Here is a 22,925-nt window from a genome sequence, read left to right on the forward strand (position 1 = left end):
AAATGTCCTTCCACTTTATATTTTGATGAGAAGAATTTGGGGTGAGTGGATGAAATTGAGGAAGTGTGTGTATGTCTGTGGGTGTGTGTATTTAAATTGATGTGATTTAATTGATTGCGATGACTTTCTTAGTATATTGTTTTTGTTATTATTTGGAAAGCAAACTTTATTCTCCTACATAGGTGTCAGTGTACTGTTCTGAGTTTTAGTGTTTATTTAGCATGAATTAGCATTTCTCTGCAAATTAGACACTTTATAATTTGGGGCTTGCAGATCTCAACGTAAAGCTGAAGGAAAATTACCGTGCCATAAAGTGAGCTGGTGTGTGGCTTTGGATATGAAGGGATCGTGTGTTTTAATGGTAGAGGTCATTAGTAGGGTGGCGTTTCATTTCCCGTACATACTTGTATACGTTTGTGTTGCAAAGTTTGGGAGTAAATATCCAAAAAGTGATTTGGTAAAGTAAGTGTTTTGTGGATAAGGAATGGGGAAGCAAGAATGACAATGTTGCAAAAAAACAACGCAAGGATCTTTCTTCTATTTTGAGAATTCCCATCTCGCTTCCCAGCAAGTGTACAGAATCTATGGCCTGCACAGTTTAATTGAGCACAAATTAAAAAATACCCCTGATAGTTCTTCATCCTGGCAGGCTTCCACGGTCCTGTAATTGCAGCCAGTTTGAAAAGAGTTATCTGTTGTGTGATGGCTGGAGGCGGCGGGAGCTCAGGGAACTGGTACAGGTACTCACCTCGACCTCTGGCATCTCCGTAGTCTCTGCAGAAGAAGGGGGAAACTGCAGCTCTGGGTCGGGTCCTCTGGCAGGAGGCGGCCACCCACCATCTGTCCAGGATCAGGGCGCCATGATAGCATGGCGGTACTGTTATCTTCTGTGGGGGGGAACTGGAATGACGTGTAGGTAAATCCCACTGCTTTTAAAGAATGAGCTGGTGGGGAGAGGCGGATTCAGCACGCTGTCAGTAGCTGATGGTTAACTTTTTTCTTTCTTTTTTTTTTAAAGCTCTAGCTACTGGAGGTGTGAGAGATGGGGAGCCTAAAACTACTACCCGAATATTGTGAGAGCTTGAGCATGTTAACAGCCGAACACCTGATCTCATCTTTTGATGTTCATCTCCCTCAGAAGGTGCCGTGGTTCCTCGGGTCCCTCTGGGGCTGCTCACCCCTTCAGGGGTGATGGTGTCAGGTGAAAGGGGGGGGGGGTGCGAGGTGGGTCTCCAAGCTCTGCCCTGTGCGATGAGCTTGCTGAGACAACCCCAAGTTGGCTGAATGCAGGCTGGCCGGGCGTTGATGGCGATTTGACTACCCTGCTGTGAAATGTACGTGTGCCATCTTTAACACCTTTGTGCTAGCCCCGCTCCAGCCTTTCCTCAGGGGCAGAGCGACTGCAGCAGTCCTAAGGACCACAGCCGTGGGCAAGGTGCGGCTCGGGCCTGTGCGGGTCTGCCTCGGGGTAAACCCCCCCGCCTCAGGGTGCGACGCCATGACCCTGAGGCCGGGGGGCCAGCCTGGCCGGGAGGGGACGGGCCGGGAGAGCGGGGGAAGGTCCAGGCCTCGCCGGACCCCGCGCCCACCTGCCCGGCCGCCATGAGGCCGCCACAGGCCGTTGGGGGGGGGGGGGGGGGCGGTCCCTCCCCGCCCCATTGGCGCAGGGCGGCCGCAGCCCTCCCCCCCCCCCCCCCCCCCCCGCGCGCTGCTGTGCGGCTCCTCACGTACTCGCCGCCTCGCGCCCCCGCCGGAGCGCAGAGCTGTGGGGCGCTGACGGGCACCCCGCGCCGCCTATCGGAGCCCACCTTACCCCTCCCTCGCCCAATAGCAGCCGAGGGCGAGCCGCCGTCTCCCAACGGCCGTGTTCTATTGGCGGAAAGCGACTGAGCGACGTGAGAGCGACCGGCTGCTCCGCCTGTTGGTGGGCGGGCCGTTACCCAGGGCAATCCGCCAATCAACGGATGCGCTCGTCTTGTTGTTCGGTGACCAGCTCCGCCATGGGTAGCAACCGCTGCCTCTCATCGGCGATGCGCCCAATGGCTGCGAAGGTGGTGTCGGCCGCAGCCAACGAGCGGAGCGAGGAGGCGGGCGGCAGGTGCTGGCCGCGGGGTGCTGCGCTCTCCTCACCGCCCCCCTTCCGCTCTGCCCCCCGCGCCGGGCCGCTCGGCGCTCCGCTGACGGGCAGCCCGGGGCCGCCGCCGCCGAGGGGGACTGCCCGCGGGCTCAGGTACGGGGGCGGCCGGCGCCCGCCTCTCTCCCTCCCTCCCCCTCTCCCTCCCTCCCCGCGGGGGCCTGCCGCCGCCTGCGGCTCCACCTCCGGGACCGCGGCGCCGGAGCCCCCCGCAGCTCGGCGCTGCCCACCCCCTGGGGCGCCGGGCTCCGTCCCGCCGGCCTTCCCTCCTCCCTTCCCCGGGCCGAGACCCTTCCCCACCGCCTCTCCTGAGCGACGGGCCCCGGCTTTGCCTCTCGCTTCCGGACGGCGGCCCGCCGCGCCTCCCTCCGCCGGCCGGCCCTCCTCCTCGCGGCCCGGCCCTCGGCCGGCCCCGGAGGAACCGGCCTGTGCAGCCAGGGGACGGGCCGGGCCCGTCGCGGCCCGCTCCTCCCGGCCCCGCCGTCCGCTTTGTCTCGGGGCGGCGCGGTGGGAGCCCCCCCCGCCGCCCCCGTATCCGCACCCCGCCGTGTCCCCCCGCCGTACGCCCTCCCCCGGTGCCTCGGGCCCCGGCCCGGTGTCCGCGGAAGGCTCCGCCTCTGAGCGCGGTGTTTCAACGCAGGATTTTTGGTGTGGAGGGGGGGAGGCCCCGGGTGGTCCCTTACCCCCCCCCCGCCCCCGCGCGGGGGTACCGGCGGCGGGCGCCGCCTCGGCGGCGGTTGCGTTCGCGGCGGTTGTTCAGCGCGATAGGGGATTTGTTTGTACGACGGATAATAAATCGGCCGGTCGGCGGTTTATAGCAGGGGCTCCGCTGGGTGAAGTGAGATGTTGGCGACTAAGAGCTGCCGATAGGTCTGTGATTCTGTGTTTGATCTCGGGGCGGCGTGCAGCAGGCCCGGAGCTGAGAAAACCCGGTAGCAAGAATATGACACCAGCATTCCGTCCGGCCCCCCCCCCCCCGCCCCCGAGACTGTCAAAGTCTGGGGCCAAAACTCGGGTTCTTTTTCTTTTTTGTTTTGTAATAAGCCTGACGTTAGTAGAAACACCCGTAGTTAGACGCAGAGGTCCTTCCTCTTGCCGAGCAGTCTTGAGCACAAACCTTGCAGCGTGAAGAAGTGAGATGACCGGCTCTGAAACAGTTGTGGTCTGCAGAAATTGTTTGTCCGGTCACGCTTTGGTGACTTGCCCTGGGTTTTAGCTGCTCAGTTTGCCCTTTTTTTAAGAAATAGATAGAAGATGTATTAGGCTCTTCTGGGATGTAGTGTGAGGTGGAAGGGGAAACTGTTCAGGAAACCCTTCATCTAAAGGTGGCACTTGGCTTTCCTTCAAAGCTGGCTTTGATTCTTGTTCTTGAAGATGGTATATATAACTGCTTAGGAGCTAGGGATATTGCAGAAAGACTGTTTTGGACCCCTTTGTTTTCAAGGGTTAAAGTCACAAATTGGATTTAGTTTTATACACGTTCTTTAACTTCTAAAGCTGCTGTAGGGAGTGGGTGCTGTTCAGGGGCACACACTGTTTTTGTGTTGCTGTTAAGGCCTAGAACATTGGAGTTCTGTGTGACTCGGTTGTCTTTGTGCTGGGGCAGTGTAAATACATTAGTGTGTTATATCAAGCTTGACCCTTCCAAAGTTAAGTTTCCTTTAACCAAAAGGAGTCAATTTTATGGAACTCTGTTCATCAGAAACCTAATAGCAGGGGTTTTTTTGCTTTTTCACATGCAATAAGTCACTTCTTTCTTAGGAACTTTTTCTTTTTTCTGTTCTGTTTCCTTTTCCTGTTTTGTTAAAATTCACATAATCACTAGAAATCTAAAGACTAGAATTTAAAACTTACAGTTACATATCAGCAATTACGTAAAATAACTGTTGGAGTATGTAGGGGTAACTGTTTTTTGACAGTAAGTTCCTAATTCTTAGGTTCCCCTGTAATAAGTGAAAGAAGTTGAGGCAGGTAGACTGACTCCTCCAGTGCCAAAAGGAATCGACGGCTGTTTCTTTCTCATTAGTGGTAGGAGTTACTCCTATGCAAAGTATATGTAGGTGGATATACTTGATTCCTTGTTACAGAGCTACTGTTCACCTATGAGACGCTCACCGAAACATCTTTTGACAGAAAAATGCTGTCTAACACTCAGTAACGTATTATTCTTTCACCTTTTTTTTTTGCTCCTTGAAAAGAGGTAATTCACTTAACCGATCCAGTGGGACCAGAATAAATATGGTCTCATACATTAGAAGTTAGTTTTTTCAGTAAGTTGGAACACATGGGCGAAAGAACGAAGTACACGGCTCAAAGTTTGTCTTTAGGGTGAACATGGGTTTTTATAAGACCTTACATACGTAGGAGGTTTCCTCAGCTTTTGATGAGAAGTTGATAGCGAAATGCACTTCCAGGGAGAATCCCACCTGTTTCCTCTAGATAATGCTGGTAATTGGTCTGAGGCAAATGTGGCACTCAGAACTACTTAACCGGCCTGTTAAACGGAACTGTTGGAGCAAAATGAAGTGAAAACTATTTCTAGTGATACCATCAACTCCTGTCATTTAACAGATAACGTAGAGTGGTTGTTTTACAGCTCTGCAGGCACTAGGTGTTTTAAATTATCAAAAATACAGACAACTTGTGAAAACTTTGAACTATTTCCGTATAAGAGGTCTCAAGAAATTTTACATGAGTTGGGAAAACCAGTTTGTCCAGATGTGCTGGATAGGCACGTTAGCTATATGGGGCTTTTTGTACATTTATCGGGAGTTACGTATTCTTATTTTCTACTAGGATGTCCAGCTGTAATACAATAAACAATGTGTTGGCATTCAGGTAGCTGTGATTAGCCTTCAAAGTTTACATCTCATTTCGATGAGTAGGGAAGTTCACATGTAAGTAGAAATAAGAGCTCTGTCTTGCTGCAGGCGGAGACAACCATGCATCAGTTAACACGTTATGAAAATCTCTTTGCAGTCATAAGATTTAGAAACTTTATTTCCTTTTAATTAATTCTAGGCAATATAGAAGAACTGCAAACTGGTGAATTTTCCACCCTTTCTGACTCACTTTTTAATGTTTTACCGTGTGCCGTTGAAAGGGATTTGCAACGCCTGTTACTGTCTGTCCGTTCGTTGTCTGCTTGTGCTATACGCAGCATTACTTGCGATATAGCATCTGTTAATATCAAAGATGGATGACAGCTAAATATGTCACTGCGAGTGAGGGATGTGCTTAATATATTTGGATGCCGTCAGGATTCTCTGTGGCTGTGCAAGGCACTGTTTGAAGTAATTATTTGCTGTCTATTCAAGAATCAAAAGATGGTTTGTCCGTTTGATGCACTAGCAAACTGAAATCCTTGAATACTGCAAAATATTGGCAGAAATCTTGTCATTGTACATAGGTTTAGTGATATTAATGTTGTTTTATCGTTCTTGGTATAAAATCATTGTGGGATAAGAAGGGTGTTTTTCCATTTTCAGTATTTTTCGGTAAACTGATCATTGTTTGCTAAGATTTTTTTTTTTATCTTTGTTTTGGACCAAATATGTTCTGTCTTGTCACAACTTACGGATATAGTCACTTATTACCATGGCTTAATTAAGGTACTTATTTTCATTTATATTTTCATGGAGCAAATTATTCTCTTTTATAAATTAAGCAGTTCCTCAATTATGTTCTTACTGGATGGCTGCTAACAAGGGAGAACGCATTTGTATTCTGTTGTAATATTTTTGTGTAGTGTAAGATCCTTACTTAGTCTGTGTGTGCCTCAGTCATGGCAAAAATGACCTGCAACTTAACTCTTTTTTTTTTTTTTTCCCCTTTGCTGTTTCAGAAGGCTCATGAACAAGCCACAATTCCCAATTTCTTGGAAAATACAGGATTGTTCTTTTGTTTCCTAAACCTATTTGATAAGAATACTGTATTTGAATATGGCCTAATTGTTGGAATGTTGGAAGTTGGTGATTTCCTGAGGTATTCTGATATTCCTTTACAATTTCCGATACGCATTCAGAGTAGTGGGGAGGATTTTGGTGAGCCTCTGTGTTTTGTGGCGCTTTTTTTTTTGTTGTAGATAAGTTTACATGAAGTTTGCCATATTTGTTCTCAGTTCTGTGTTGGCAAAACGGGCAGTGCAGCTTTGGCTGTGGTGTATGTGTTAAGGTTTGGAGCTGTAGCTTCCAGAGAGAACAACTGGATAAAATTGAGCGGGGAGAGATTAAAATTGTCTAATGTTACCTTGAAGCTGATGTGAAACTAGCTTGGTTTTCTCCTAGGTTTTGCTTTAATTTAGGTTTTAAATTGTCACTTCTTTCAGTTACAGTTCTGGTTAAGAAGTGTGCAATGGATATGAAATGAGATATGAAATGCCTAGCAGAAGACTGTGGGGTCCTCCCCCCGCTTCCCTCTGTGACGATGAGGATTTTAAGTAATTTACAGGTGCAGCTGAGGATAGGTATTCCTGCTGAAGTGCACTTCTGGAGCTGAATGAGCTATGGTATGCTTCTTGGTCCTGTTCTTCCGCCTGCTGGCTTTGCCTCTTGCTCAGTCTCTTCCCAAGTAGATCATTTTCTGGCAATGCAGCTGCTCTTAAGCCTGGAATCTGGGTCAGTGTGTCACACCCACTCTAGTCAGGACCTAAAGCACCTTGTGCAAAAAATGCAATCAAGATTTTGATTTTACATTGGCAAAATAGTCAAAAGCACTTAGAACAATCACATTTGTTGAAATTCTGTTGTACAAAAATCTGAAGCAACCTAGAGAAGAAGTTGAGCAAGTTACTGAGAACATTGCTGCAGGCTTGTAGTTCTGGCAGGTTCGCTGAAGCAAGATTGTTGGGAATTAGTCCTCATTAAGGTATTAATCTGAGATAGGAATCACCTTTTCATACAAAGCGGTGCAGTAATCAAGTTTTCTGAAATGCGTACGCTTTCTGATAAGAATAATAGACTATGGGTTACTTTACAATATTTTAAGGTTTGCACCACTGCTGCCTTGGATTCAGGTGCCGTGGGTTGAGACTTCGAATTCTTGTTCAGACTGAACAGGAATACGTAAAAAAGAGGTACTTTTTTGTCCTCCTTCTATAGCCTTGCAGTAAATATAGGGAAGATAATGAAAGACAGCAACAGTAACTATTGCGTCATGCAGTAAACTAAGGTTCGTAAGATACCTGGTTATAGATTCTGTCTCAGTAGTGGTATGCTGATTTGTGTGGTTTTAGTATGAGTTTGTCTTGCATATTCAGTAAAACGTTGAATTTGAGGGGGGGAGACAGTTGGGTACTGAGTCTGAATTTAGTCAGAAATAAAGATTACAGAAGGCTGTTGACTGCTTTGCTTCAGGCAATAATGAACTGTTTTAATTTCTTACAGATTTATTGCTCTTAAATCTAAACGCTTTTTCTGCTTTTAAATGCTGTTTGTGACTAAATAATTTTGCTCCAGTTTGAAGAAATGTATGAGTAACTGTACACTTACATAGCTAAGAGGATGTTCTGAGGGAAAATTTTATTTTACTTTAATAAGCTGTATATGCTGCCTGATTTCAAGTACAGGAGAATCTGGAATTCTGGAGAAGCCTTGTGGAGTGTAAAATTTAATAGAAGATACTCTAATTTGTCAAATCCCAAGCACTGTAGATCTTCATCCGCTCAGCTGGTGGGTACTCGCCGTGCCTGTATGGGAATGCTGTCTCTCTGCTCCTCTTTCTCAAACCTTCTTTTATATTTACTTAGGCCTTATTAAGGATATACAAAGCTCAAAGCAATTTGGAGGTTAAAAATGTAATGAATTGAACTTATAATTTTTTGGAAAAGGTGTTAGTTCTAAATTCTTGCTGTAATCTTACAGTCATTTAAAACTGGGCTGAGCAACACCACAACGAACTGCAAACTTATAAATTTATACTCTCTTTGTCTAAATGCTGTAATCTGATTCTCGGGAATAAAGGGGAAGAAAGTAAAGTTGTCGCAGCTATGCTTGCAACGCATAAACCTCTTCTCTAAAACTAGTGAGAGAGATATATATATAGTCTTGAATGTTTTGCAAAAGTTTTTGTTCTACTAAGAAACTTTTGATAGTGCCTGGTCCATGAGAATCTAGATGTAAATTTGAGTATAATTAGTTGGCTTACTGAGAAAGGAAGTAGATGGAAAGAGAAGAATCTGCCCTCTAAGTTCCAGCCTAATTCATCAAAAAAAAATGCCATTTCAAATAAACACATGAGGTTTCCATTAATATTTGCCCTCGGTACTTTGTAGTCAAATAATGAGTTAAAAGTAAATTTAAAGAATTCTTTGATGAACGGGGTTCTTACCTTATTGTATGTGAAATGCCTCAGAAATACTGAGCGAGTCAGAACAAGAAGTTAATTCAGGCACACTTGAAATCTGTATTTTGTTGGGATTTTGTAACTTTACAGTGTTTTCAGTTGAGGATCAGCTTATTTTTTTTTCCCTTAAACTAAACTTATTTTCATTTCAAGTTTGCCAGGGTCTTGAAGTAGGCTTGGGCAAAGTTCACAGACCGCAAGCTTTCCTTGTTTTTTAATCCTGAAGGGAGCCTGCAGCCCAAGCCCAGTTATAGGTCCGAGCCTGGGGATGTGGTTCCTAAGGCAGAAGTTCCCCTGTAAGCATTTCCTGAAGCCCTTCTGGCAAAGAGCTGAGGGAGGTAGAAACTTGCAACAGGGCTGTGAATCCTGATTTCTTGTGATGCTACTTGGCTGTCCGATTGATTCTGTACAACGTGTTATTGTTTTTGCTGAGAACAGTGTGCGCTACTGCAGGCGAGGGAGGCTGCTCTGCCTGCTCCCACACTCCATCAGTGCCCGGCTTGGCCTCATCTCCCTGAGAATGGGCGTAAAACCAACCTGATTGACAGTTTAGTTGAAGACAGTGAGATAAATGACCAAGTTTAAGTCCTTTGTTCAGTTTTTCAGTTTTCCAAGCACTGACAGAAGTAGTTGTGTTAACGTTTTGCCCATGCCTGTGGGGAAAACAACGATGTCCTACCAGCGTGGTCTCACTTGAAAGAGGAGCTCTGGGTACAGCTGCAGAGCCAGGGCACTGTGAGGTAAGCAATGAGGTAAGGATGGATTTCCAGCACGATGAGCATTCTGCAGGAGTTTCCAGGGAGTGTACGGTGGTAAATGCATGGTAGCTTGCTTCTCAATGACGGTGAAGTAAGGCACGTCGTGTTGGCTGGTGGGGACCATGTCCAGGTAATGAGGAATTCTTAAGATGCTGTCCAGCCTGCCCTAGGATGAGGAATCCTAGGATGAGTCAAACCTCTCTTTTTCTAGTTATTATTGAAAGGGCAGGGGAGGTTTAGTAGATGTATTTGGATCAATAGACATGAGTTTTCAACGGAAATTGCCAGGTAAGGCAAGAAGACAGAAGGTTGAACAATTCGGGTGTTGAAACAAGATTAGAGAATTTGTTACCATTGATACTGAGTTCCCGTTGTGTTACGCAGTGCTGCCAGGCTTTGACTGTGCTCTGACACATCCAGGGGGTTATAATGAAAAATGGAGGGCAAGGGAGGTTTTAAGATTTTGTTGTTATGATTTAAAAACCTTGCTTAAGATACGGCATCTCTCTTTATCTTTCTAAAGTATTAGACCAGTAAATTATTTGCCTGATAGCAGCTTCTTCCACTCAGGAGTAGAATGCACTCAGAATTTCTTCCCCAAAGAGTGAGCTGCTATGTTTTCAGCATTGAAACGAATAATTTGTTATATATTAATGATTTTTGTGCTTTGTGCTGGATACATCTTCTTTATGTCTTCAATTATCTGAGCTATTTAGATGTGCCTCATTTAGATCCTCTCATTATATCTGCTCTTTTTTTCCTCCTCAGTATCTGGGACTTAGTACACTTTCCTGCCTTGGTTTGGCGTGCATTGTCCTTAGACGGTCCCCTGCAAGGGTGTATAATTCACTGTCCTTACATAGTGTAATGAGCTGTGGAACTTAATTTTCTTAACTGCTAACAGCAGTTTTGCTGGTGTTACAAGTGCAGTGATGTTTGTTGTCTGCATTGATTAGATTAAGAGTTAGTAGGTTCGGTGTTCTGTAATAAAAGGGCAATTCGATTGAAGAGCGCCAGTAACCCTCAATCCATTTTTAGGCGTGTACAAACTCCAGTTTATGTAGGAGATAACAAGCTCTCCTGTTTGGGGAAGAGGGACTATGTTGTAGGAGGAGAATTTGTTGTAAGTTTGCCTTCTAGAAAAGTTTAATCCACCAAGACTTTTCGTATAACTGTTTCAGATGTTTGAAACTCTCTTTGTCTCATGCTGAGGCTGTGGTTTGAGATGGTGGCTTTGCACTATTGCCGTAGAAGTCCTACCTCTGCAACTACACGCTTGTTTTAAAGCACAGCCATGTAACCAGAGTCGGCTCCCTGATCATTTTGCACTGTGGCACCACAAATCATCGTATTTGGCACAGGAGAAGAACAAATGGCCGTGGATGGGAGCTCAGTAGCTATCCAAGTTGGTACTGCTGCGAAATTTCCTCTTGCTTCAAACTGTGGCCAGCGCTTTGTTTATTCTGTGAAATTTTGATGGCTGTGGTTCTTGTTCCTTCAGCAGGGTGTGATACCAGTGCCAGCGTGTGTGCCCACCACCAGTGCACGCAGGCTAACGTGTGTATTTTCCGCTCTCAGTTGGCAGCAGGTTGCAGGGGGCACTTGGGAGGATATTTCCGTATGTCTTTTCAGCCCCTTCCAACACAACCCAAGTGAAATCTTGTGGAGTCGCTGTGGATGCTATATATTCTCTTCTCACAAAGTTATTTTTGCTGCCGGTGGCTTCCATGCAATGGTTTTGTCTACCAGATTTTGAACGCCTACTTTCTCCTTTTTTGCTATAGGCATATGTTCCAAAGCACATTTTCCTTCATCTTTCTGAATTTTGGTTGGCTGGCTTCAAGGCCTTTGGGAAAAAGCTAGTAGGAGTTTTTGTGGGGTTGATGGTGAGAAACTGCACCTTTGGAGAGACAGGAGGTCGTTCAAAAGTGGGTTTGCCAATTTTATACAGTGTAATGTATGTGGTAGTAAGGCATACGTCACTTGGGTAGAAGTTTACCTTTAGACCTGGTGCCTTCTTTAAAGGGCTCTGAAGGTACACGCATTCTGGTTTATCGAAGAAACTAATCCCAGAGAGCATATTAAGTTTGTTTAGCAAGATTAAAGATGGCCTTCAGTGTTACTGTATAAACAAAGTGAGTCCTCTGTCATAAATTCTGCTGTGTTTTTACGGTTCAAATCCGGATTGATAACAGAGGGTTTATAGCAAACCAGCAGGACTGGTTTGCTTTACGTTTTCAGGCATGCACCCTGGATGTAGGTACAGTATTTAGCTCCAGCGCTGGTGCCTAAAGGCAGGTTCGTTTCCACTAATAGTCACTACCTTCAGTCAAAGTTGCCCCCTGACTCAAAAGCAGAGGAGAATGAGTTGGCATTATCCACTCCTCCGAGATCAATAGCGGAGGAGCAGCGGGGAACTACCTGAAAGTCCCAAGCCTTTCCCTGGAGGAAGGATTCCCTGTCCTCTAAGTCCTTTAGCAAGCACGAGTCATTGATCTCGGCTGGGTTTCTTGGGCTTTTTCTCTGCCGTACAAAGGTTTCAATCAACAGGTGTAGGATTTCAGTCACAAAAGTGTCTTAGTTCACATCAGTTTTAGAGAGAAAAGTCTCATGTAAAAGTCATTGAAATTAAAAACTCAGCTCTTTGTGTCCACTGAGATCATCCCTCTGGAGACAAGTTTTAGTGTTTCCTTACCACGGTTGCAAATTAGAAGGTTTCCATAATATTTCAGGTTGTTACTGTCTCTTACAAAGAAACAGAATGCACCCAGCTGAGAAAAATACCTTAATACTTCTTTTCAAGAACTAATAGGGGGCTTAGACCCTTTCTGCAAAATCATCCTTTTCAGTATTAATAGTGAAGAGAGAAGAGTTTGTTCACATTGTCACCATCCACCCCACTGCACGGCAGAGCCGTGAATGAAAAATGCTTTCAGTGTTCTCAGAATGGTTGGATTCTGCTGTGAAATCTTCCTCAGTGATGCTGGTGAGCTTATTACGGCACCATTTTATTGAGGCTGTCTCCTGAAAATCCCTTAAGGAAGCTGCAGCGTGGCTGGGCTGCCGTCGCAGCCCTGGGCTTGTCCCGCTGCCTTGGCCTCTTGTCTTCCGTCATAACTGGGAGCTAGGAAGGAGGTAGCAGTAAATACTGCCACTATTTATCCAAAATACATTAATGCTGCTCTGTGCAAAGTAGTGAAGAAATAAATTCTTTTCTCCTAAAGCCTTCTCCGTGGCTTGGGTGTTTGGAGCTCCTTGGGGCTGGGGGGGGAAGCGCGTACAGGCAGGGGCTTTGGATGCTTCTCTGACTGAAGTGGTTGAACTGATTCTCCCTTCCCATGTACTCCGTGGCTATTTTTTTGTAATAGCTTAATTAGTTTAGTTAGATGAACATACATTGCAGCAAACATTATCTAGGGTAGGTGTTAAGAAGTTCCTTAGAATAAAGAGATGTGATTAAACATGGAAAAATCTGTTGTGCTTTGCTGTCTCTGCACTACAGAGTTCCAGAGTGCCAAGCAACATTGCTTGTATTGAGGCAGGTAGACCCTCTAATTAATTGATTAATCTTTGCATGAAGTAGTTTTTGATTCCCGTCCCCCCCTTGTTGGAGCATGCATTTTGACTCTTCGTTCCCAGTTCATAGAATAAAAACTGGAATTGCTGGAGATGATCTTGCGGAAAAGATGGGATAAAACCTGGCTTTGACTATTTTTTTTTCCTCTGGTTGTTGGTAAAGCTGCGAATACTGGGAAGGCATCCCTGGAGCAGATGGTGCTGGCACGGATTCTCAGGACGGAATTCAAGTTCCTTTCCTGGAGCCAGATACTCCCGATCAGCCGGTGCACAGTGCTGCTGTAGAGCGTGACTTGGTGCTTCCCGCTCGGCTGAACTTTCGTGGCATTTCTAGACCCGGTTTAAAAATAGCAGAAGTATTCTCAGTAAGATTGTGTTGGAATAGAAGTTTGGGGATGGTTTCGGTCTGCGTCCCACTTCTCCAACAGTCACTTTTCTTTTTCTTTCAACTCTTCACCAGGATCAGCCATATTTTCCTGGTGAACAATGTTTTTCTTCAGTAGTTTGGAGGAAACCTCTGGCAGATGGATGCCTGGAGCTTATCAGCTCCCGTGGTTCATCTCGGGGATGGGAGATGCTGTTTCCTCTTTTTGTATTTCTGCAAAACATTTGTGTAGTAGATTGTTCTTGCGGGTATGGATCAAGTATGCTTCTTATCTTAAAATGTTGACCCTGAAGCATAGCAATTTTTTTTCTGTATGGCAAGGTTGGAAATTTCTTCGGGCAGGGCCACCCTGAAGATGGGAGGGGTTGGTTAAAGGGCCGTTTTGTTTTAAGACTGCAACAATTTCTGTTGGAAATGCAGCTGTTAGCAGTATCTGTCGGCATGAAGGGAGTGAAACGGTATCTTCTTCCTCAGTCGGTTTTGCTCTGGGATATTGTGCAATATTGGAGCCTATAGTTTGATTTTTATTATGGAGTGTGCCTTGCATCTCTGGCTCCTGGCTTGGGAAGAGCTCTTCTGACATCGCCTTTAGTTTAGGGGTGCAGTAACGCTGTCATTGAGGAGGCACCAGGCAGATGCTAGAAGATAGAATGAGCACGTGGGAAGCTGTGATTTTATGCATGAAATTCCTTTAAAGACTGTGTTGGGGAAGGGCTTAGACTTGCAGACCGCTGTTTTGAAATAAATTTTCCATAAAAGCTAGTCTGAAAATTTCTAAAATTTTCTATTTTCTAAAATTTCAAATCAAAACTGTTCATTTGCCTTTGAAAAGAAAAAAACCTGTTTTACCCAGTTAAAATTGCAAAGGAAACCTTGGTGCTTTGGGCGAGCTGGGTGTTGAGTCTGTCCAAATTAGTGTGTGATGTTGTTTTTAATTGCAGGAGGCAGGCGAGAGTATCTGCTGTCTCTTTGGAGAAGTGTGTTTTGTGCCATGCTCACTGATTAAAACACTGATATGACAGTATTTCTCTGTTTTGTTTTGTTTTTCCTAACACAAAGAGTACTTTTAGTAGCATCTGGAATACTTCTTGGCTAGTTTGAAATCAATTTAAGTCCAAACATACTTTGCTTGTGATTTAGAAGTCACATTTGACATAGTGTTGCTGCACCTTTTATTCCTTAAAAGCCCCGTACTGCCCTCTCGTGATAGCTTGAGCATATTGTATGTGCTGTAGCTGCTTTTCTGACATGGAGAATATTTTCGTAATTGTGTTTGCAACCGAAATGCCATTAAAACATTTTGTTTGCCTTACAAGTTTCCATCATAACCTTGCAAAGGTCCATTTTAAAAATTGTGATTTCATCCTGAATTGGTTTAGATCCCCCTCCCCCCCCAAATTTTGAAGTAAATTGAAGAATTTTGCTTTTCACATTGAAAGACGTTTTGAAATTGTGCCTCTACATTTCTTTTAAGAATTGTCTGACACTTTGTCTGTGTACATTGCAAATACAATCAAAAGGTAACGAAGCTACATTTTAAAAAACTGATTTTATGATTTTTAATGTAGCCTAGCACATGGGAAAAACAGAAGAAATAGTAGCTAATGCATTGGCCAAAGCTGCTGGTTTTGTAACTAGATATAGAAAAGGATCAAGCATTCTGGTGGAAAACTGTGAGGGGCAGCTAGTTTCATGCATGCACTGGGTAGGTGCTGAAGGTAGTGAGAAGTTTGTTGTTTGTGACTGCCATTCTGATGAGACACAACTTCATATGATGAATGGAGTGAGCGATGTTAAGTCTATGATCTATATTTAGGCCCTGTTGGATCTCTCAGATGATACTGGTATCAGGAGTTCCCTGATACTTGACCCTTCTTAGGGCCCTGCTAACAAATAGACTAAGTGGATTTTTGGTCAGAAGCTCTTCATATCCATGTTAGAGGATAGTACTTACGAATACTTTCTTGGGAAAATAGGGAGGAGAGATGAAAAATATATCCATGCCTTTTTGTAAAATTCATTAAAGCACGTAGAAAGAAAACAAAGGGTTTTAACCAGTATTTTTTTTTCTGCCTCTCTTCTTTCTTTCTCCCTTTTTGTTTCCCCTCTTCAGGCACTGCCGCCGTACTAGAAATATGGGGTCGGAAAACCCAAGTCCGCAGAACCCTGGCTGTAAGATCATGACCTTCCGTCCCACCCTTGAGGAGTTTCGGGACTTTGGGAAATACATTGCTTACATTGAATCGCAAGGAGCTCACCGAGCAGGGCTTGCCAAGGTGAGTTGCCCTAGCTTAGGTAGTTGAAAGCTTCCTGAAGGCTGCCTTCCCGAGGCTCTGCTTTATGTAAGGTGTCTATGAAGTTATATCACTCAGAAGCAGTTTGCTTTCATGTAGTCAAGCAGAGCATGTTTTTGAAAATTGTACTTGCAATCTCTGTTTCGGTTTACCGAGAGAGGAAAGGCAGAGGAGTTACAGGCCTTTCATAAGAGCAAAAGAAGTGTTTATTTGCAGGATGTCTTCTCTTGATCCCTAAATGGAAAACAAGGACATTCTCAGCCCTTGCAAAGATGGGTTAAGGGTATGTCCATGTCCTGATTCTGTTGCTGAGGGTATAGACAGTGGCAACCATGGTCTTCAAGGGCTGGAGGCGTGAGGTTTTCAGCTCCCTCAGAATGTAGCGTAAAGGATCAAGCTTTTGAAGTCTGCTTAGGTTTGGATGGGGAAGAGGGCCTAAATTATATCTGTATGAATGGGTGCAGACTTTTTACTCTTACCTTTTTACTGTTCTGGGCTACCACCTTATGCTGACTTGAATCTAGACCTGTAAATGTGTCCTGTATGCGTGTGCGATTCCCAAAATACCTGAAAGCCTTGTTGACTTTCAGGAAGCAGTTCTCCAGCCAGCTCTAAAACATCTTTCTGCTTCCTTCCCGTCCACATCTTTACACCGAAAGTGGTGAAACAATATGAGAACTCTTCAAGTGAAGCTTCTAAATTCCAGTAGTTGACATACAACTGATTGGAAAAAATCAGGACTAACTGATTAGAAGGAGTATTTCTGTGGCTGTGTCATGTTGCACCATAGGCTGAGAGAGATCATTTGATCTGACAAGGTAGTTGTTACATACGGTATTTAGCAGAACACAATAAAGCACAGCAGAGGAATAAAGCTGTTAGGCATGAAATAACTCTTATTTCTTCTAAAACACAGGTCAATTACTGTTTTTATTACAGTTCTAAATAGAGCTGGGTGTTGATAAAAAGCTCTCTGTGAAATGTTTCCTTGTCCACTCAAGTGTACTAGCAATTACATTCCATGAGTCCGCTAGGGTAGATTATTTTAATAAAGATTGTTGGTGGATTCCAGATGTTGTAAAGAAATTACTCTACTTGCAGGACTAAATCTGAGCATTCCAAGTTAATTTTTATGTGTGTCTGTTGCAACTGCAGTTCAGAGCCTTGTAATGGAAGTAGAGCTCATCATATCCTGGAGGAACCATGCCCACGAAAATCAATAACTTGTCCTCCAGTTCCCGTAACTTTTTTTGGTTAATCCTTACACCAAATTAGATTGCAGATATTTTATTTTTTCATTCCACATGCCCGCTGAATGTCCTACTGATCTCTGATCTTGAGCCTAGAATTGCTGGCAGCTCTTCTGTTTGAAATTACAGCTTTTTCTTCCAGATTCAGCACTGCTTTGCAGCAGTTTTTTTGCACAGCCTCCAAGAGTCAGGAGAGAGTTCTGGAAACGTTCCCTGCGGTTTTCTTTTGTTCTTTTCTACCCCTTACCCCTTTTCATTTAAGGAGTTGGTCCCCGATGTGTCACCTACAAATACAGAAACGTTAACAGCAATAATGCAACAGGATTTTGAGCCTTCCTAGTTAAAAAACCCCAAACAAACAAAACAAAAAACCCCCCACCCCCTCAAGAAAACCCTAATGTAAGTGATCTTCGGGATGGAATAGTTGTTCAGACTACTGTAAAAGGTTACGGACTTGTAGAGATGCAGCATACTGATAAAGCTGCTGGAATCTTCATGCAGCTTTGTGGAATGGTAGGTGAGAGAGGAATGCCGTTCTGGAGGGAAGGCATGTGCAGTCCTTCTGGCACGCAGCGTATTTCCTTGGTATAACTATATATCTTTTTATCATCACTGCCCATCTTCTGTGACACTGTACTGATGGGGCTGCTAGCAGCAGGCTATCAGCCCTCTAACCATGTCGGCTAGTCCTGCACTTCAGCAGATGCAGAACAGGTGTCTTGTCATATGTGCTGGTTATTTGAGATGCTGCTGTTATCTGATAACCTGCAGCAGCAGGATGAAATATCTTCCACTTCAACAGTTTTTTCTTCAGTAGAGGTTGTGTTTGCCTGTTGTGAACATGAAGGGGTTTTTTTTTGGTTTTGTTTGGTTTTTTTGTTCATTTTTTTGTTTGTTTTTCCAACTCCAGGTGATTCCTCCCAAGGAATGGAAGCCCCGAAAAACCTATGATGACATAGATGACATGGTTATCCCAGCTCCTATTCAGCAGGTGGTTACCGGACAGTCGGGGTTATTCACCCAGTATAATATACAGAAGAAACCTATGACTGTGGGAGAATACCGGCGTCTGGCTAATAGCGAGAAGTATGTTCGTGTTAAGTGATGCGCTTACATTGTGAATGGGGGAGTTGTGCAGAAGGCTTTTCTTTCTAGAAACAAGCTGAAAAGAAAATGCAGCCTTGTTAAATAGGAAGCATTTCTGAGGAAACAGCTTTTTCTTGAAAGCTTACATCCAGAATCTCAAACAAGTTTGTAACTTGGTGGCTTTTGGTGTATCTTAAATCTTTTTCTGGGAGTTGGTATAGAAGGATCTTCAAAGTCAGTATTTGGCTAAGAATCTGCCTGAAAAGGATGGCTTGGGCTTCAAAGAAGAGCTCTCAGTGTATTAATGGTTGTTCTGGAAAATGTGTTCCATTGCTGAGGTAGAAGTACAAGTATCTTGGAGTGCCTGAGCTAATATTAATAACGTGAGTGTCTTTGGAAGTGACTGGGAACTTTGCAGAGCACTTCAGTTAGCTGCGACAAGCCGACTGATTCAAGCTGCAGTTGCATCCTTTTTCCAGAGTCACTTTCCCAGAGCTCTGGAGTACCTTGGGTTTTAACTCAAGCATTACTGACATCATGCAATCAACTTTGAAATATTGCTAATACAGCATATACATGAGTGCTTTACCTGCCTTCAGCTCCCTGTGTAATAACTTCATCTCATACATCCTTAGGATGGGGATCTGGTGCTTCACAGGAGTGCGCATCCTGTTTGTCAGCCTGCACTAAGAGGTTTTGTAGAAAGGTTTAAAAGGCAGTAAATTATATGAATCTGAGTAGAATTAAAAATGGAATGCACCTTCAGTAAACTCCTGAGTGTGCCTACTTTGAAATGCACGCTTCTTTCCAGTCGTTTATCTGTCTGTGATGAGTGTTCCTTAGGACTTCTTGCCTCCTTATCTTTTCCATGTTCTTATCAGGTATTGTACTCCACGCCATCAAGATTTTGAAGATTTGGAGCGCAAGTACTGGAAGAACCTCACATTCGTCTCACCAATTTATGGGGCTGATATCAGTGGCTCACTATATGATGCAGTAAGTGGAATGCTCTTTTATTTATTTTAAATATGGACTGACTTTCATATTGCTCTTTTCTCATTAAGAAACAGTAATTCAGAATTTATTTGATTTAGCAACCTTAAAAGAAGCAAATAATATCTTTATTTTTCCCTCATTACAAAAGTGTGACTAAACTTCCCACCTTCCCCAGAGGCTCAAGATAAGAGAGTCAATGGAAGCTGTGAAAAGCTTAGTTTTACTAGAAAAAAAGTGATTTAAACGAGTTCTTACAAAGTGTTTGGCCAAAAATTGTATATAGCTTGCAGAAAAGTTGTTAAAGAAAACCGGACTGGTATCATAATGATATGCCCAGATATATGTGATGGTATGCAGGTAAATTAAAAGTAAGCTACTGATCCTGATCTCTTATCGTGCTAGGGGTAGACATTTCTGCTGAAGCACCTTAGAGAGCCAGAAAAAAGCAGCATTTCAAGGAATTGGGTGCTTCATCAAAAATACTTTTTTTGATGCTTAACACAACTAAAATATTTGCATGTGGATTTTTTCTCTGTAGGCAGCTATATTAGGAAACAATGCACCTGTGTGCTAAATTATTTTACAATTCAAATTGTTTAAGCTTTTCCTTGGTGAAATTGCATCCTATGCTTAAAGTAGTTCTGTTGTGGTTTCTTCTGCTGTAAATGATAAAGGTTGCTAATCTTCTTACTCTGTTTAGGCAGCTAATTTAAAGCAGTGCCCTTCCTCTGTAGTTTTCTTTTGAGTGGAAAGTGGCCTTTTTTTTGAGTGTTGTCTGATTGTCTGCAGTATAAACTGCGTATTAAAGTGTCTTTTTATTTCAGTATGGTTTAATATGGAATTAATTGGAATAAACATAAATATCTGAGGCCTTCACAGCCATGGACATCGAAGTTATCCATAGTATTTGGTGCTTTGATGAGAGTATCGCATTCTTGTCCATGGTACGATCAGGGAAGGTGACATAACCAGGCACAAATACAGGCTTTAGGAGAAGTAGCTTCTGCAATGTACTGAATATACATTGTGTTTCCTTCAAGTTCCTGTAAGCAGAAATGAAATAATTGAATTACCAGTCACACCTAAAGAACGTTTCCTACTGTCCAGTTACTGACATTGCTGCAAGCACTGAGGTGTCAGAGTCATGAAAAACATTCTCCTCCTGCCCTCCTTTTCATCTCGCTTTTCAGCTGCTTCCTTTCTTCAGCCCTTTCCTCCCTGCCCCCCTGTGTTTTTTTTTTTTCAGGTTGATTTAGAAAGTTTCAAGACTGAGCAGCTTGAGTTTCACTGTCTTGCAGTTACTCCAGCGAGCAGCACGAAGCTGGGATTGCTCGCATACCTGTCAGTTACTTGCATGCATATCAAGTACACTGGGGAAAAGGGGTGTGAAGGAAACCGTTCGTTTCCTTTTGGAGATTGTATTACTCTTCAGGCAATCTCAAGGTTAAAAATTTGTACCAGTTTATGTGACTTTCTCTGTTTCACATTGAAGTAGAGAAAACCAACTATCAGATTTACAACTTCCTTTTATTGCTCTTTCTGTTTAAATATTGATAATAACAAAACTGTCTTCCCTATTCTTTATCTGAAGCACTGAGCTGATGTAAAGGCTTCCGCCACTTTGGCTACATTGAAGCCTAGTGTTTCTCATCAGCTGATACATGTTCATCAGGTGAAGAACGTCTGGATGGAATATGTCATTGAGAGAAGTGCATTTTACCCTTAGTTTATCTTATGTTTATTAGTAGAACAGTTACTTAACGGTAGAGTATCATGTAGTACAAGTGCCTCTTCAGAGAACACATTTAGTGAGAAGCTAGTCATCAGTCCCTTTGCCACAAAGCAGTGGTAATGCATCCTTTTCACGGTTATTGATGAACACTAAAAGTAAGCTTCCTGGAAGCAGGTGGAATTCAATTAATGCAGGTAACACTAGGATATCCACATTTTAAGGCATTGAAGGGAAGCTGTGCACTATTATTCTGCTTAGCAAGTCCTGATATGTTCCAGTACAAAACATTTCTTTTGAATTACAGGATGTGGAAGAATGGAATATTGGCAATCTGAACACCCTCTTAGACATGGTGGAACATGAGTGTGGCATTATCATAGAAGGTGTAAACACTCCCTACCTCTACTTTGGGATGTGGAAGACAACATTTGCTTGGCATACAGAGGACATGGATCTCTACAGTATCAACTACTTGCATTTTGGGGAGCCAAAATCCTGGTAAGTGATAGAGTACGAACAGGTAGTGGCTGCGTACCTTTGCCCTCACTTAGAGACCGCTGCAATACCCTTTTCTGCAGATCTACCTAATTCCATTAGGCCTACTTAGTCTCTCACTTCCCCTTTTTTCCCCCTCTCCTACCCTACATTTGAAAGCCAGTTTTACTTTTTTTCATGCTGTCTTGTTCAGAGGCCCAATTCCTGACTTTCTAGAAAAGTAGCAGAATTAGGGAGACTTGTTGACGTCACAAGTAAAAACAGATTTCAGCACTTGGGGCTTTTTGGAAACTAATGCACAGGAGAGCACTCCCACTAATGTGGGAGAGCAAATGGTGATGGGAATGTGTGGATGCTTCAGATGCACTTTAATAGTGACAGACTGTTGTTCTTGCATTGTGCTGTAGGCAGGGAACATCTGTTACTTTAAGATTTCCATTATTTAAATGTGTAAATATGCTTATGACTCTAGGGACAAGGTAGGTCAAAGGGTTACTTTTTCATCGTCAGTTCTTAGAACAACGATACGCATTTTTCAACACTGTTGATTGCATAGACTGGTTGGAAATAACTTTCCACAAAAATAATCAATAGATAAGGATGAAATTAAGAAGCTAGGAAATCTGGAATATGTTACCAAGAACCAGTCTGTCTTCTTTTTTTCTCAAGCCTCCTATTTAAAAGTATAACTAGAGAGACTTAGCAACCCAGAAGAGCTTTACTGAAGATCTTGATGTGACTAATAAATATTGACATTTGCGTGCAAATTAGAGCCTAAATGTCACTGTGAAGCTGGTGTCATTTTGCCCTGGCAGTGGCAGACAGGATCCTCCCATGTCTCTGCAATATGAGTCCCCAGTGACACCAAGTATCTCCAGGCTGTTAGTGCCTGTGGGCATATAAAAGCTACCAACAGCAAAGAGGCTGTAATGAATGGATGCAGTGTTCGTTTACAGTCTTGAAAAGGAGTGGAAGGAGGGGCTGAATCTGTAACGTTCAGCTATAGTCTTAATGTAAATTTTAAAAATCTTTCCAACGTGTCAGAAAATCTGTTTCCCCAGCATACCTGATTCTTAGTCTCCCTCTTTCAGGCAGATGCACAAGGATTTCACAGAATCTCTTATGATACCTCTGTTAAACAAGCCTGATCTCAAGAAACATATCTCTGGATTAGGAATGAAATGTGACACGCTCTCATTTTAGATGCTGTTGATTTTTTCTTTCATCTTCAGCAGCAGTTCATCAAAACCGGTTTTATTCGGTCCCCATCTCCAGTAGGTGGTGCCACCAGCACACGAGAAGCACGCGCTCTCCTTTGCCCATACGGCGCGGTGACCGCCAGCAAAGCCGGTGTCTTCTCTGGCGTGGCGGTTTCAGCATGTCAGCACGCAAGAGTTGGCTGCTCTAAGAGTTGTACGAGCAACTGACCTGAGGTTTGCGTTAGGGTCATGCGATCGTGGCTGTCTCTGACCGCTCCTTTCCTGCCTGTGTGTTAATCAGTTCTGCCTCATGTGTCTTTTGCTTGCTTTTTGTTCTGAGCCCAGAATAGAGGGTTATCTACTTCAAAAAGTAGAAATAAGAACAGATTACCTTGAAAAGAGAAGCTGGTTACAGTGTGACAATAATGGCTGTTCCACAAACTCTCACGTTGTGAGCAAAAGGTAGAGAACAGATGTGCAATGAAGTATACACGAAGTATTTGTAGCCCAGCCTAAACTGTTTTTCTTCTTGCATGCATCTTAGGAGCTTTATGCTGTTGTTTGGTTGTCTTTTTTTTTGTTTTGGTTGGGTTTTTTTTTTTAGTTTGGTTTTTTTTTTGAGTATTGTAGATAGAGTACGTGGATATCCACATATGGTGTATATCATAAGGATGATAA

At 43.6% G+C, this 22,925-nt stretch overlaps 1 protein-coding gene across 3 annotated transcripts in view; it reads left to right on the forward strand.

Annotated features, from left to right (window-relative positions):
- Positions 1 to 2,200: 2,200 nt before the first annotated feature.
- The window catches only part of KDM4B (lysine demethylase 4B), a 94,165-nt gene continuing 73,440 nt past the window's right edge, over positions 2,201 to 22,925 (forward strand). For all 3 annotated transcript variants that reach the window (XM_076359645.1, XM_076359646.1, XM_076359647.1), the window contains exons 1-5: positions 2,201 to 2,230; positions 15,309 to 15,471; positions 17,650 to 17,825; positions 18,707 to 18,821; positions 20,858 to 21,051. In XM_076359645.1, the coding sequence (XP_076215760.1) occupies positions 15,331 to 15,471; positions 17,650 to 17,825; positions 18,707 to 18,821; positions 20,858 to 21,051 (626 nt within the window). In that variant the 5' untranslated portion in view covers positions 2,201 to 2,230; positions 15,309 to 15,330. The remainder of the gene's footprint in view (positions 2,231 to 15,308; positions 15,472 to 17,649; positions 17,826 to 18,706; positions 18,822 to 20,857; positions 21,052 to 22,925) is intronic.

The sequence above is a fragment of the Aptenodytes patagonicus genome, chromosome 25 (genome assembly GCF_965638725.1).
Source record: "Aptenodytes patagonicus chromosome 25, bAptPat1.pri.cur, whole genome shotgun sequence".
Classification (NCBI taxonomy): Eukaryota; Metazoa; Chordata; class Aves; order Sphenisciformes; family Spheniscidae; genus Aptenodytes; species Aptenodytes patagonicus.